General features: G+C 43.6%; 1 protein-coding gene across 2 annotated transcripts in view; it reads right to left on the reverse strand.

Moving 5' to 3' along the window:
* The window catches only part of hdac6 (histone deacetylase 6), a 78,941-nt gene that overhangs the window by 43,524 nt on the left and 17,991 nt on the right, over positions 1 to 17,426 (reverse strand). For both annotated transcript variants that reach the window (XM_071373302.1, XM_071373301.1), the window contains exons 11-19: positions 17,053 to 17,179; positions 16,153 to 16,218; positions 14,802 to 14,861; positions 14,623 to 14,712; positions 13,620 to 13,794; positions 13,006 to 13,162; positions 12,496 to 12,624; positions 4,869 to 5,037; positions 4,193 to 4,395 (exon numbers count right to left, since the gene is read on the reverse strand). In XM_071373302.1, the coding sequence (XP_071229403.1) occupies positions 4,193 to 4,395; positions 4,869 to 5,037; positions 12,496 to 12,624; positions 13,006 to 13,162; positions 13,620 to 13,794; positions 14,623 to 14,712; positions 14,802 to 14,861; positions 16,153 to 16,218; positions 17,053 to 17,179 (1,176 nt within the window). The remainder of the gene's footprint in view (positions 1 to 4,192; positions 4,396 to 4,868; positions 5,038 to 12,495; positions 12,625 to 13,005; positions 13,163 to 13,619; positions 13,795 to 14,622; positions 14,713 to 14,801; positions 14,862 to 16,152; positions 16,219 to 17,052; positions 17,180 to 17,426) is intronic.

The raw sequence follows: 17,426 nt of genomic DNA on the forward strand, positions 1-17,426 counted from the left end.
ACAGACATTAGGACAGAGGTAGGGACAGACATTAGGACAGAGGACAGACATTAGGACAGAGGACAGACATTAGGACAGAGGTAGGGACAGACATTAGGACAGAGGTAGGGACAGACATTAGGACAGAGGACAGACATTAGGACAGAGGTAGGGACAGACATTAGGACAGAGGACAGACATTAGGACAGAGGACAGACATTAGGACAGAGGTAGGGACAGACATTAGGACAGAGGACAGACATTAGGACAGAGGACAGACATTAGGACAGAGGTAGGGACAGACATTAGGACAGAGGACAGACATTAGGACAGAGGTAGGGACAGACATTAGGACAGAGGACAGACATTAGGACAGAGGACAGACATTAGGACAGAGGTAGGGACAGACATTAGGACAGAGGACAGACATTAGGACAGAGGTAGGGACAGACATTAGGACAGAGGTAGGGACAGACATTAGGACAGAGGTAGGGACAGACATTAGGACAGAGGTAGGGACAGACATTAGGACAGAGGTAGGGACAGACATTAGGACAGAGGTAGGGACAGACATTAGGACAGAGGTAGGGACAGACATTAGGACAGAGGTAGGGACAGACATTAGGACAGAGGTAGGGACAGACATTAGGACAGAGGTAGGGACAGACATTAGGACAGAGGTAGGGACAGACATTAGGACAGAGGTAGGGACAGACATTAGGACAGAGGTAGGGACAGACATTAGGACAGAGGTAGGGACAGACATTAGGACAGAGGTAGGGACAGACATTAGGACAGAGGTAGGGACAGACATTAGGACAGAGGTAGGGACAGACATTAGGACAGAGGTAGGGACAGACATTAGGACAGAGGTAGGGACAGACATTAGGACAGAGGTAGGGACAGACATTAGGACAGAGGTAGGGACAGACATTAGGACAGAGGTAGGGACAGACATTAGGACAGAGGTAGGGACAGACATTAGGACAGAGGTAGGGACAGACATTAGGACAGAGGACAGACATTAGGACAGAGGACAGACATTATGACAGAGGTAGGGACAGACATTAGGACAGAGGTAGGGACAGACATTAGGACAGAGGTAGGGACAGACATTAGGACAGAGGACAGACATTAGGACAGAGGTAGGGACAGACATTAGGACAGAGGACAGACATTAGGACAGAGGTAGGGACAGACATTAGGACAGAGGACAGACATTAGGACAGAGGTAGGGACAGACATTAGGACAGAGGACAGACATTAGGACAGAGGTAGGGACAGACATTAGGACAGAGGTAGGGACAGACATTAGGACAGAGGTAGGGACAGACATTAGGACAGAGGTAGGGACAGACATTAGGACAGAGGTAGGGACAGACATTAGGACAGAGGTAGGGACAGACATTAGGACAGAGGTAGGGACAGACATTAGGACAGAGGTAGGGACAGACATTAGGACAGAGGTAGGGACAGACATTAGGACAGAGGACAGACATTAGGACAGAGGACAGACATTAGGACAGAGGTAGGGACAGACATTAGGACAGAGGTAGGGACAGACATTAGGACAGAGGACAGACATTAGGACAGAGGACAGACATTAGGACAGAGGACAGACATTAGACAAGGACAGACATTAGGACAGAGGTAGGGACAGACATTAGGACAGAGGACAGACATTAGGACAGAGGTAGGGACAGACATTAGGACAGAGGACAGACATTAGGACAGAGGACAGACATTAGGACAGAGGACAGACATTAGGACAGAGGACAGACATTAGGACAGAGGACAGACATTAGGACAGAGGACAGACATTAGGACAGAGGACAGACATTAGGACAGAGGACAGACATTAGGACAGAGGACAGACATTAGGACAGAGGTAGGGACAGACATTAGGACAGAGGTAGGGACAGACATTAGGACAGAGGTAGGGACAGACATTAGGACAGAGGTAGGGACAGACATTAGGACAGAGGTAGGGACAGACATTAGGACAGAGGTAGAGACAGACATTAGGACAGAGGTAGGGACAGACATTAGGACAGAGGTAGGGACAGACATTAGGACAGAGGTAGGGACAGACATTAGGACAGAGGACAGACATTAGGACAGAGGACAGACATTAGGACAGAGGTAGGGACAGACATTAGGACAGAGGACAGACATTAGGACAGAGGACAGACATTAGGACAGAGGTAGGGACAGACATTAGGACAGAGGACAGACATTAGGACAGAGGACAGACATTAGGACAGAGGTAGGGACAGACATTAGGACAGAGGTAGGGACAGACATTAGGACAGAGGACAGACATTAGGACAGAGGACAGACATTGGGACAGAGGTAGGGACAGACATTAGGACAGAGGACAGACATTAGGACAGAGGACAGACATTAGGACAGAGGACAGACATTAGGACAGAGGTAGGGACAGACATTAGGACAGAGGACAGACATTAGGACAGAGGACAGACATTAGGACAGAGGACAGACATTAGGACAGAGGACAGACATTAGGACAGAGGACAGACATTAGGACAGAGGTAGGGACAGACATTAGGACAGAGGTAGGGACAGACATTAGGACAGAGGTAGGGACAGACATTAGGACAGAGGTAGGGACAGACATTAGGACAGAGGTAGGGACAGACATTAGGACAGAGGTAGGGACAGACATTAGGACAGAGGTAGGGACAGACATTAGGACAGAGGTAGGGACAGACATTAGGACAGAGGTAGGGACAGACATTAGGACAGAGGTAGGGACAGACATTAGGACAGAGGTAGGGACAGACATTAGGACAGAGGTAGGGACAGACATTAGGACAGAGGTAGGGACAGACATTAGGACAGAGGACAGACATTAGGACAGAGGTAGGGACAGACATTAGGACAGAGGACAGACATTAGGACAGAGGACAGACATTAGGACAGAGGTAGGGACAGACATTAGGACAGAGGACAGACATTAGGACAGAGGACAGACATTAGGACAGAGGTAGGGACAGACATTAGGACAGAGGTAGGGACAGACATTAGGACAGAGGACAGACATTAGGACAGAGGACAGACATTAGGACAGAGGACAGACATTAGGACAGAGGTAGGGACAGACATTAGGACAGAGGACAGACATTAGGACAGAGGACAGACATTAGGACAGAGGACAGACATTAGGACAGAGGACAGACATTAGGACAGAGGTAGGGACAGACATTAGGACAGAGGACAGACATTAGGACAGAGGACAGACATTAGGACAGAGGACAGACATTAGGACAGAGGTAGGGACAGACATTAGGACAGAGGACAGACATTAGGACAGAGGTAGGGACAGACATTAGGACAGAGGACAGACATTAGGACAGAGGTAGGGACAGACATTAGGACAGAGGACAGACATTAGGACAGAGGACAGACATTAGGACAGAGGACAGACATTAGGACAGAGGTAGGGACAGACATTAGGACAGAGGACAGACATTAGGACAGAGGTAGGGACAGACATTAGGACAGAGGACAGACATTAGGACAGAGGTAGGGACAGACATTAGGACAGAGGACAGACATTAGGACAGAGGACAGACATTAGGACAGAGGACAGACATTAGGACAGAGGTAGGGACAGACATTAGGACAGAGGACAGACATTAGGACAGAGGTAGGGACAGACATTAGGACAGAGGTAGGGACAGACATTAGGACAGAGGTAGGGACAGACATTAGGACAGAGGACAGACATTAGGACAGAGGACAGACATTAGGACAGAGGACAGACATTAGGACAGAGGTAGGGACAGACATTAGGACAGAGGTAGGGACAGACATTAGGACAGAGGACAGACATTAGGACAGAGGACAGACATTAGGACAGAGGACAGACATTAGGACAGAGGACAGACATTAGGACAGAGGACAGACATTAGGACAGAGGACAGACATTAGGACAGAGGACAGACATTAGGACAGAGGACAGACATTAGGACAGACATTAGGACAGAGGACAGACATTAGGACAGAGGACAGACATTAGGACAGAGGACAGACATTAGGACAGAGGACAGACATTAGGACAGAGGACAGACATTAGGACAGAGGACAGACATTAGGACAGAGGACAGACATTAGGACAGAGGTAGGGACAGACACAGCGGAACCCCGTCAAAAGTAGTGCACCAGATATGGAATAGGCATGGCTAGGTACCTGTCATCCTCTTCGAAGATGTGCTGTGTTCCGTTGCCATGGTGAACATCCCAGTCCAGGATGAGGACCCGCAGAGGCTGCTGGGAGATGGACTGGGCGTATCGGGCAGTCAGGGCGGCAGTGTTGAAGAAACAGAACCCACAGGCAGCGTCCTTCTCGGCATGGTGACCAGGGGGGCGCACGATGGCCACGCCATTACGGACCTGGGGGGGGGGGGACATACAACCGTCTGATAATTAGGGTTGCGAAATTCCAGGAACTTCCCCCCCCCCAAATTCCCTAGTTTTCCAAAAAATAATCCCAGTTGGAAAATACGTGGAATCAGGAGGGAATAATCAGGAAGTCCAGGAATCCTTACAACCAGGATTGCTGGGAAACCTGGTTACTTGGGGGAAGTTAGGGGAATTGTGCAACACTAAGTCTGATAATACAACCATGTTGACTAATAGAAGCCTCTTTCAACAAACATCAACTTCAAAAGACTTTACGAAGCATTTAAAAACCCTTCGTAAGGCCTTCATATAAGCTTCGCAAAAAAAGCATTTCGGGAACGTGTGGCTTTAAAAGTAATTCATTCAGGAAACCATGTCCTCGCAAAAGTAGCCTGAGTGCCTAACTTGAACATTTCCTGGACACAGCAGGGTTAGAGGTTAACGTGATGGAGGTAGTGTTTAACCTGTCCTGTCAGAACAGCCTGTACTGCATTAAAGCAGGCCCCAGCAGCCAGCCGGGCGCTCCTGTAGCTCTCAGTACTGATGAAGATGGAGTTGTACTCTTCTCCCAGTCTGTGTAGGTCTCTCGTCTTCATCCCCTCGGTTTCCTTCATCTTGGCTATGTGCTTCAAGCTACAGACACAATCACAGAATTACAACATTTGAAATAATAATTATTGGAGAAAAATAAAATGTTATGTATTGTCCACGTAATGTGGAAATGTGTCTTTGGCTTCACCCCGGAAGAAAACAGACCAACAGCATTATGGGCACATCGTCCTCAAGATCATTAAATACAACGTACACGTTACCCAGTCTGTAATACCTGCATGTTTCAAACAGACCCACCATAGTCCTTCTGCTTCTGCTCAAGTACCACCCCCCAGGTGGTACTTCCTGTTCACCCACGACTGCAAGGCCACGCACGACTCCAACACCATCATTACGTTTGGCCGACGACATAACGGTAGTAGGCCTGATCACAGACACGTTCCTCTGTGTCCACATCACTAAAGATCTATCATGGTCCACACACGAAGAGGGCACGACAATGTCTCTTCGCCCTCAGAAGGCTGAAAAGATTTAGCATGGGCCTTCACATCCTCAATAAGTTCTACAGAGGCCTTTTGCCTTTTGGTAGGCCGTCATTGTAAATAAGAATTTGTTCTTAACTGACTTGCCTAGTTAAATAAAAGGTTTAATAAATAAAAAATAAATTATGGCAAGTATTGGCATCCGAGGTAAGGCATCACAGAGGGTAGTGCGTAGAGCCCAGTACATCACTGGGACCAAGCTCACTGTCATCCAGGACCTCTATACCAGAAGGTGTCAGAGGAAGACCCCCCCCCCCCCCCCCAAAAAACGTGCTCCAGCCACCCGAGCCATAACCTGTTCTCTCTGCTACCGCACGGCAAATGGTACCAGAGCGCCAAGTCTAGGACCAAAAAGCTCCTAAACAGCTTCTATCCCCAAGCCATCAGACAAACGAACAATTAATCAAATAGCTACCGGGACAATTTACAGGGACCCCCATGTTTATTGTTACATTAATGACACACACAGCTGCTACTCTGTTAATTATCTATCCTGATTGACTAGTCACTTTAACCCCTACCTACAGTTGAAGTCGGAAGTTTACATACACTTAGATTGGAGTCATTAAAACTCGTTTTTCAACCACTCCACACATTTCTTAACAAACTATAGTTTTGGCAAGTTGGTTAGGACATCTACTTTCAGTGGGTCAGAAGTTTACGTACACTAAGTTGACTGTGCCTTTAAACAGCTTGGAAAATTCCAGAAAATGATGTCATGGCTTTAGAAGCTTCTGATAGGCTAATTGACATCATTTGAGTCAATTGGAGGTGTACCTGTGGATGTATTTCAAGGTCTACCTTCAAACTCAGTGCCTCTTTGCTTGACATTATGGGAAAATCAAAAGAAATCAGCCAAGACCTCAGAAAAAAATTTGTAGACCTCCACAAGTCTGGTTCATCCTTGGGAGCAATTTCCAAATGCCTGAAGGTACCACGTTCATCTGTACAAACAATTGTATGCAAGTATAAACACCATGGGACCACGCAGCCGTCATACCACTCAGGAAGGAGACGCGTTCTGTCTCCTAGAGATGAACATACTTTGGTGTGAAAAGTGCAAATCAATCCCAGAACAACAGCAAAGGACCTTGTGAAGATGCTGGAGGAAACGGGTACAAAAGTATCTATATCCACAGTAAAACAAGTCCTATATCGACATAACCTGAAAGGCCACTCAGCAAGGAAGAAGCCACTGCTCCAAAACCGCCATAAAAAAGCCAGACTACGGTTTGCAACTGCACATGGGAACAAAGACCGTACTTTTTGGAGAAATGTCCTCTGGTCTAATGAAACAAAAATAGAACTGTTTGGCCATAATGACCATCGTTATGTTTTGGAGGAAAAAGGGGGAGAATTGCGATCTGAAGAACACCATCCCAACTGTGAAGCACGGGGGTGGCAGCATCATGTTGTGGGGTGCTTTGCTGCAGGAGGGACTGGTGCACTTCACAAAATAGATGGCATCACGAGGCAGGAAAATTATGTGGATATATTGAAGCAACATCTCAAGACATCAGTCAGGAAGTTAAAGCTTGGTCGAAAATGGGTCTTCCAAATGGACAATGACCCCAAGCATACTTCCAAAGTTGTGACAAAATGGCTTAAGGACAACAAAGTCAAGGTATTGGAGTGGCCATCACAAAGTCCTGACCTCAATCTTATGGAAATTGTGTGGGCAGAACTGAAAAAGTGTGTGCGAGCAAGGAGGCCTACAAACCTGACTCAGTTACACCAGCTCTGTCAGGAGGAATGGGCCAAAATTCACCCAACTTATTGTGGGAAGCTTGTGGAAGGCTACCCGAAACGTTTGACCCAAGTTAAACAATTTAAAGGCAATGCTACCAAATACTAATTGAGTGTATGTAAACTTCTGACCCACTGGGAATGTGATGAAAGAAATAAAAGCTGAAATAAATCATTCTCTCTACTATTATTCTGACATTTCACATTCTTAAAATAAAGTGGTGATCCTAACTGACCTAAGACAGGGAATTTGTACCAGGTTTAAATGTCAGAAATTGTGAAAACCTGAGTTTAAATGTATTTGGCTAAGGTGTATGTAAACTGCAGACTTCAACTGTACATGTACATATTACCTCAACTACCTGGTACCCCTACACATTGACTCAGTACTGGTACTTCTTGTAGGTAGCATAATTATTGTTTATATTATTGTGTTACTATTTCCTTTTTTAATTGTGTTGGGAAAAGGCTTGTAAGTTAAGCATTTCACGGTAAAGTCTACACCTGTTGTATTCAGCGCATGTGACAAATAACATCAGATTTGACACTACAGAGCTAGACACAGCAACACATTACAGACACAGCAGATACACACTGGACACAGTAGATACACACTGGACACAGTAGATACACACTGGACACAGTAGATACACACTGGACACAGTAGATACACACTGGACACAGTAGATACACACTGGACACAGTAGATACACACTGGACACAGTAGATACACACTGGACACAGTAGATACACACTGGACACAGTAGATACACACTGGACACAGTAGATACACACTGGACACAGTAGATACACACTGGACACAGTAGATACACACTGGACACAGTAGATACACACTGGACACAGTAGATACACACTATGACAGTACTCTGACCGGTAATAACCCTGTACGTCCAGTAATAACCCTATATGACCGGTAATAACCCTGTACGTCCAGTAATAACCCTATATGACCGGTAATAACCCTGTACGTCCAGTAATAACCCTATATGACCGGTAATAACCCTATATGACCGGCAATAACCCTATACGTCCAGTAATAACCCTATATGACCGGTAATAACCCTATATGACCGGTAATAACCCTATATGTCCAGTAATAACCCTATATGACAAGTAATAACCCTATACGACCGGTAATAACCCTATACGACCGGTAATAACCCTATACGACCGGTAATAACCCTATACGACCGGCAATAACCCTATACGACCGGCAATAACCCTATATGACCGGTAATAACCCTATATGACCAGTAATAACCCTATATGACCGGTAATAACCCTATATGACCGGTAATAACCCTATACGACCGGTAATAACCCTATACGACCGGTAATAACCCTGTATGACCGGTAATAACCCTATATGACCAGTAATATCCCTATACGACCAGTAATAACCCTATATGACAAGTAATAACCCTATATGACCAGTAATACCCCTATATGACCAGTAATACCCCATATGACCGGTAATAACCCCAAATGACCGGTAATAACCCTATATGACCGGTAATAACCCTAAATGACCAGTAATAACCCCATATGACCAGTAATAACCCCATATGACCAGTAATAACCATGTACGACCAGTAATAACCCTATACGACCAGTAATAACCATGTACGACCAGTAATAACCCTATACGACCGGTAATAACCCTATACGTCCAGTAATAACCCTATACGTCCAGTAATAATCCTATACGTCCAGTAATAACCCTATATGACCGGTAATAACCCTATATGACCGGTAATAACCCTATATGTCCAGTAATAACCCTATATGACAAGTAATAACCCTATACGACCGGTAATAACCCTATACGACCGGTAATAACCCTATACGACCGGCAATAACCCTATATGACCGGTAATAACCCTATATGACCAGTAATAACCCTATATGACCGGTAATAACCCTATACGACCGGTAATAACCCTATACGACCGGTAATAACCCTGTATGACCGGTAATAACCCTATATGACCAGTAATATCCCTATACGACCAGTAATAACCCTATATGACAAGTAATAACCCTATATGACCAGTAATACCCCTATATGACCAGTAATACCCCATATGACCAGTAATAACCCCATATGACCGGTAATAACCCCAAATGACCGGTAATAACCCTATATGACCGGTAATAACCCTATATGACCAGTAATAACCCTATATGACCAGTAATAACCCCATATGACCAGTAATAACCATGTACGACCAGTAATAACCCTATACGACCAGTAATAACCATGTACGACCAGTAATAACCCTATACGACCGGTAATAACCCTATACGTCCAGTAATAACCCTATACGTCCAGTAATAACCCTATATGACCAGTAATAACCCTATATGACCGGTAATAACCCTATATGACCGGTAATAACCCTATATGACCGGTAATAACCCTATATGTCCAGTAATAACCCTATATGACAAGTAATAACCCTACGACCGGTAATAACCCTATACGACCGGTAATAACCCTATACGACCGGTAATAACCCTATACGACCGGCAATAACCCTATATGACCGGTAATAACCCTATATGACCAGTAATAACCCTATATGACCGGTAATAACCCTATATGACCGGTAATAACCCTATACGACCGGTAATAACCCTATATGACCGGTAATAACCCTATATGTCCAGTAATAACCCTATATGACAAGTAATAACCCTATACGACCGGTAATAACCCTATACGACCGGTAATAACCCTATACGACCGGTAATAACCCTATACGACCGGCAATAACCCTATATGACCGGTAATAACCCTATATGACCAGTAATAACCCTATATGACCGGTAATAACCCTATATGACCGGTAATAACCCTATACGACCGGTAATAACCCTATACGAGCGGTAATAACCCTGTATGACCGGTAATAACCCTATATGACCAGTAATATCCCTATACGACCAGTAATAACCCTATATGACCAGTAATAACCCTATATGACCAGTAATACCCCTATATGACCAGTAATACCCCATATGACCAGTAATAACCCCATATGACCGGTAATAACCCCAAATGACCGGTAATAACCCTATATGACCGGTAATAACCCTATATGACCAGTAATAACCCTATATGACCAGTAATAACCCCATATGACCAGTAATACCCCTATATGACCAGTAATAACCCCTATATGACCAGTAATAACCCCATATGACCGGTAATAACCCCAAATGACCGGTAATAACCCTATATGACCGGTAATAACCCTATATGTCCAGTAATAACCCTATATGACAAGTAATAACCCTATACGACCGGTAATAACCCTATATGACCGGTAATAACCCTATACGACCGGCAATAACCCTATATGACCGGTAATAACCCTATATGACCAGTAATAACCCTATATGACCGGTAATAACCCTATATGACCGGTAATAACCCTATACGACCGGTAATAACCCTATACGACCGGTAATAACCCTGTATGACCGGTAATAACCCTATATGACCGGTAATAACCCTATATGACCGGTAATATCCCTATACGACCAGTAATAACCCTATATGACAAGTAATAACCCTATATGACCAGTAATACCCCTATATGACCAGTAATACCCCATATGACCAGTAATAACCCCATATGACCGGTAATAACCCCAAATGACCGGTAATAACCCTATATGACCGGTAATAACCCTATATGACCGGTAATAACCCTATATGACCAGTAATAACCCCATATGACCAGTAATAACCATGTACGACCAGTAATAACCCTATACGACCAGTAATAACCATGTACGACCAGTAATAACCCTATACGACCAGTAATAACCCTATATGACCGGTAATAACCCTATATGACCAGCAATAACCCTGTACGACCAGTAATAACCCTATACGACCAGTAATAACCATGTACGACCAGTAATAACCCTATATGACCGGTAATAACCCTATATGACCGGTAATAACCCTATATGACCAGTAATAACCATGTACGACCAGTAATAACCCTATACGACCAGTAATAACCATGTATGACCAGTAATAACCCTATACGACCAGTAATAACCCTATACGACCGGTAATAACCCTATACGACCAGTAATAACCCTGTACGACCAGTAATAACCCTATACGACCGGTAATAACCCTATACGACCGGTAATAACCCTATACGACCGGTAATAACCCTATATGACCGGTAATTACCCTATACGACCGGTAATAACCCTATATGACCAGTAATAACCCTGTATGACCAGTAATAACCCTGTACGACCAGTAATAACACTATATGACCAGTAATAACACTATACGACCAGTAATAACCCTATACGACCAGTAATAACCCTATACGACCAGTAATAACCCTGTACGACCAGTAATAACCCTATATGACCAGTAATAACCCTATATGACCAGTAATAACCCTGTACGACCAGTAATAACCCTATATGACCAGTAATAACCCTGTACGACCAGTAATAACCATGTACGACCGGTAATAACCCTATATGACCAGTAATAACCCTGTACGACCAGTAATAGCCCTATATGACCAGTAATAACCCTATATGACCAGTAATAACCCTGTACGACCAGTAATAACCCTATACGACCAGTAATAACCCTGTACGACCAGTAATAACCCTATATGACCAGTAATAACCCTGTATGACCAGTAATAACCCTATATGACCAGTAATAACCCTGTACGACCAGTAATAACCCTATATGACCAGTAATAACCCTATACGACCAGTAATAACCCTATATGACCAGTAATAACCCTGTACGACCAGTAATAACCGTGTACGACCGGTAATAACCCTATATGACCAGTAATAACCCTGTACGACCAGTAATAACCCTATATGACCAGTAATAACCCTGTACGACCAGTAATAACCCTATACGACCAGTAATAACCCTGTACGACCAGTAATAACCCTATATGACCAGTAATAACCCTGTATGACCAGTAATAACCCTATATGACCAGTAATAACCCTATATGACCAGTAATAACCCTATATGACCAGTAATAACCCTGTACGACCAGTAATAACCCTATATGACCAGTAATAACCCTATATGACCAGTAATAACCCTGTACGACCAGTAATAACCCTATATGACCAGTAATAACCCTATACGACCAGTAATAACCCTGTACGACCAGTAATAGCCCTATATCTTTAATTTGTTGTTGGTAGAAGTTACCTGTGGCACAGAGCCAGCTCCTCCTCGAAGGCAAGTCGAGCCGGTATCCTCAGGCAACGGGACACCAAGCCCAGGTCCTCATGACGGGAGAAGATACGTTGGATCCTCTGGGGAAGCTCTGGGTGGTGGCTGCCAACAACCAAATGACATTATTTACATACAGTACATTCAACATGAGGCTACGGCGGGATAGTGAAGTAACCCGCGGGGATGATTTAGTACTAATTTTAATTTAGCCAGGAGTATCCACTGAGTGACAACTGGTACTGCTTTCCAGGGAGGGGGTTTATGTTTCTGGACAGGGCCTCAGTGGCTCATCTGTCCCACATGTTCTTGTGTCTTTGATTGATTGGTTCCCCCCTGTCCCACATGTTCTTGTGTCTTTGATTGATTCTCACCTGTCCCACATGTTCTTGTGTCTTTTATTGGTTCCCCCCTGTCCCATGTTCTTGTGTCTTTGATTGATTCTACCCTGTCCCACATGTTCTTGTGTCTTTGACTGATTCTCACCTGTCCCACATGTTGTGGTGTTCCATCATCCTCTGGTCGTACACGAGGCCCGTGGTCAGGTCCAAGCTGTCTCTTCTCTCCTCACAGAGCTCTTCACTGCTCTCTGCTGGGGTCAGGGCTGGGTTCAGGGGGTCGCTGTCTGATAGAGGCCCTCCCTCTGGAAACATAGCACAGTCATGAATAGTTATGATGTGTTATGAAGAGGTTATGAAGGAGTTATTAATGGGTTATGAAGAGGTTATGAAGGAGTTATTAATGGGTTATGAAGAGGTTATGAAGGAGTTATTCATGGGTTATAGAGGGGTTATGAATGGATTATAATCCACTAATTTATGAAGGGTTATAAATGAGTTATGAAATATTATGAATGGGTGATAGAGGTTTTTGAAAGGGTTATAAGGGGTTATGAATGGGTTTAAAGGGTTATGAAGGGGTTATAAGGGGTTATGAATGGGTTTAAAGGATTATGAAGGGGTTATAAGGGGTTATGAATGGGTTTAAAGGGTTATGAAGGGGTTATAAGGGGTTATGAATGGGTTATGAGTGGCGATGAATGTGTTTAAAGGGTTATGAATGGGTTATAAGGGGTTATGAAGGGGTTCTCCAGTACTTACCCAGTACCTGCAGACTGGTCCAGTAAGGGTACAGAGCAGAGATAGACCTGGAGATGGATTTCAGGGCACTGTTACTCGGGATGGATGGTGACCCCAGGCGGGGGCAGGACTCCCCCAATAGTGACCTCAGACAGGCACACACCCCTTCTGCTGTGGACTGCAGGTTATATCCTCCCTGAAAACATGAAACAAGATGGCATCAACGTCACTCACTATAACAGATCTCTTTCATTCAACACACATTGACTTTAACCATAAAAGTGGGCGCAGCCAGTTAACGTAGATATATAATGTGGTATGGAAGCCAACTCAACCTACCCAAACTCAGCGTTTACACAGGCAGCAGAATCATTTTCATTTGCCCAATTATTGACAAAAGATCAGATGTGATTGGTCAAAAGGCCAATTAGTGGCAAAAGATCAGATGTGATTGGTCAAAAGACCAATTAGTGACAAAAGATCAGATGTGATTGGTCAAAAGACCAATTAGTGACAAAAGATCAGATGTGATTGGTCAAAAGACCAATTAGTGACAAAAGATCAGATGTGATTGGTCAAAAGACCAATTAGTGGCGAAAGATCAGATGTGATTGGTCAAAAGACCAATTAGTGACAAAAGATCAGATGTGATTGGTCAAAAGACCAATTAGTGACAAAAGATCAGATGTGATTGGTCAAAAGACCAATTAGTGGCAAAAGATCAGATGTGATTGGTCAAAAGACCAATTAGTGGCAAAAGATCAGATGTGATTGGTCAAAAGACCAATTAGTGACAAAAGATCAGATGTGATTGGTCAAAAGACCAATTAGTGACAAAAGATCAGATGTGATTGGTCAAAAGACCAATTAGTGACAAAAGATCAGATGTGATTGGTCAAAAGCCCAATTAGTGACAAAAGATCAGATGTGATTGGTCAAAAGACCAATTAGTGGCAAAAGATCTGATTAGGGCTGCATGTGTAATCGAAGCTAAATAAAGACGTGTAGAGTGGTTTATTGTTACCTCTAGAGCCAGCAGCAACCTCCCCCGAGCCAGGCCCAGCAGCATGTGAGTCAGAACAGAGAAACACTGAGGACTGACAGACATCTCCCCCTAAAAACACACAGGATCTTTCAGAATTCATATACATTTGCATCACATCAACTTGTAGATAAAGACAATTCATATTTGGTTCTCCTTACCTTGGGATCACCTATCACAGAGTCAAAGCCTGCTGCCACCAGGACAATCTGAGGCTGGAACTGCAACAAACAAACTGTTATGGGGGACATCACATCGGAATGTTCCTATTCTTCTAAGAACATCGTCTGAACGTTCCTATTCTTCTAAGAACATCGTCTGAATGTTCCTATTCTTCTAAGAACATCGTCTGAACGTTCCTATTCTTCTAAGAACATCGTCTGAACGTTCCTATTCTTCTAAGAACATCGTCTGAATGTTCCTATTCTTCTAAGAACATCGACTGAATGTTCCTATTCTTCTAAGAACATCGTCTGAACGTTCCTATTCTTCTAAGAACATCGTCTGAACGTTCCTATTCTTCTAAGAACATCGTCTGAATGTTCCTATTCTTCTAAGAACATCGTCTGAATGTTCCTATTCTTCTAAGAACATCGTCTGAACGTTCCTATTCTTCTAAGAACATCGTCTGAATGTTCCTATTCTTCTAAGAACATCGTCTGAATGTTCCTATTCTTCTAAGAACATTGTCTGAACGTTCCTATTCTTCTAAGAACATCGACTGAATGTTCCTATTCTTCTAAGAACATCGTCTGAATGTTCCTATTCTTCTAAGAACATCGTCTGAATGTTCCTATTCTTCTAAGAACATCGACTGAATGTTCCTATTCTTCTAAGAACATCGACTGAATGTTCCTATTCTTCTAAGAACATTGACTGAATGTTCCTATTCTTCTAAGAACATCGTCTGAATGTTCCTATTCTTCTAAGAACATCGACTGAATGTTCCTATTCTTCTAAGAACATCGTCTGAATGTTCCTATTCTTCTAAGAACATCGTCTGAATGTTCCTATTCTTCTAAGAACATCGTCTGCATGTTCCTATTCTTCTAAGAACATCGTCTGAACGTTCCTATTCTTCTAAGAACATCATCTGAACGTTCCTATTCTTCTAAGAACATCGTCTGAATGTTCCTATTCTTCTAAGAACATCGTCTGAATGTTCCTATTCTTCTAAGAACATCGTCTGAATGTTCCTATTATTCTAAGAACATCGTCTGAACGTTCCTATTCTTCTAAGAACATCGTCTGAATGTTCCTATTCTTCTAAGAACATCGTCTGAATGTTCCTATTCTTCTAAGAACATCGTCTGAATGTTCCTATTATTCTAAGAACATCGTCAGAACGTTCCTATTCTTCTAAGAACATCGTCTGAATGTTCCTATTCTTCTAAGAACATCGTCTGAATGTTCCTATTCTTCAAAGAACATCATCTGAACGTTCTATGTTCTATTACGTTATATAAAACCCAAACTATTGAGGAAGTCTAACAGCCATCTCAACGACTATACCTCGTAGGCTACAGGCAAAAGGAGCTGCTGGAATGCTGCAACGTAGTCTGGGTCTTTCATTCCAATCTGTCGACAAAGGGAAAGAACAGACATCAACGTCACCACATTTGACAAACTACTAGATAAAGTACCAACACAACAACATTACAAAAACAGAATACAAGGTAAACACTGAGGAGATAATATGATAGCAGAGGTAGATGAGGCTTAACTAGTCCAGTAACTAGTCCTGTAATTAATCCAGTAACTAGTCCAGTAACTAGTCCTGTAATTAATCCAGTAACTAGTCCAGTAACTAGTCCTGTAATTAATCCAGTAACTAGTCCAGTAACTAGTCCAGTAACTAGTCCAGTAACTAGTCCAGTAACTAGTCCAGTAACTAGTCCAGTAACTAGTCCTGTAACTAGTCCAGTAACTAGTCCAGTAACTAGTCCAGTAACTAGTCCAGTAACTAGTCCTGTAATTAATCCAGTAACTAGTCCAGTAACTAGTCCTGTAACTAGTCCAGTAACTAGTCCTGTAACTGTTATGTAACTAGTCCTGTAACTAGTCCAGTAACTAGTCCTGTAACTAGTCCAGTAACTAGTCCAGTAACTAGTCCAGTAACTAGTCCAGTAACTAGTCCAGTAACTAGTCCTGTAATTAATCCAGTAACTAGTCCAGTAACTAGTCCAGTAACTAGTCCTGTAATTAATCCAGTAACTAGTCCAGTAACTAGTCCAGTAACTAGTCATGTAACTAGTCCAGTAACTAGTCCAGTAACTAGTCCTGTAACTGTTATGTAACTAGTCCTGTAACTAGTCCAGTAACTAGTCCTGTAACTAGTCCAGTAACTAGTCCTGTAACTAGTCCAGTAACTACTCCAGTAACTCGTCCAGTAACTACTCCAGTAACTAGTACCTTATTCCAGGGCAGGTTGATGTTGTATCCCTCTCCAGAACCGGTGCCCACAGCACTGCTGTCTGACTCGGGCAGATGGGGCCAGAACAAACCCTCCTCATATCTGTGGACTGAGAAGTACAGAACGCTGACCGGAGAGAGGAGAGGAGGAGAGAGATGAGAGAGATGAGAGGAGAGAGAGAGGAGAGGAGAGGAGAGAGAGAGAGGAGAGGAGGAGAGAGAGAAGAGGAGGAGAGAGAGAGGAGAGGAGAGGAGAGAGAGAGAGGAGAGGAGGAGAGAGAGGAGAGGAGGAGAGAGAGGAGAGGAGAGAGAGAGAGGAGAGGAGGAGAGAGAGGAGAGAGAGAGGAGAGGAGGAGAGAGAGGAGAGAGAGGAG

The sequence above is a fragment of the Salvelinus alpinus genome, chromosome 28, assembly GCF_045679555.1.
Source record: "Salvelinus alpinus chromosome 28, SLU_Salpinus.1, whole genome shotgun sequence".
NCBI classification, from domain to species: domain Eukaryota; kingdom Metazoa; phylum Chordata; class Actinopteri; order Salmoniformes; family Salmonidae; genus Salvelinus; species Salvelinus alpinus.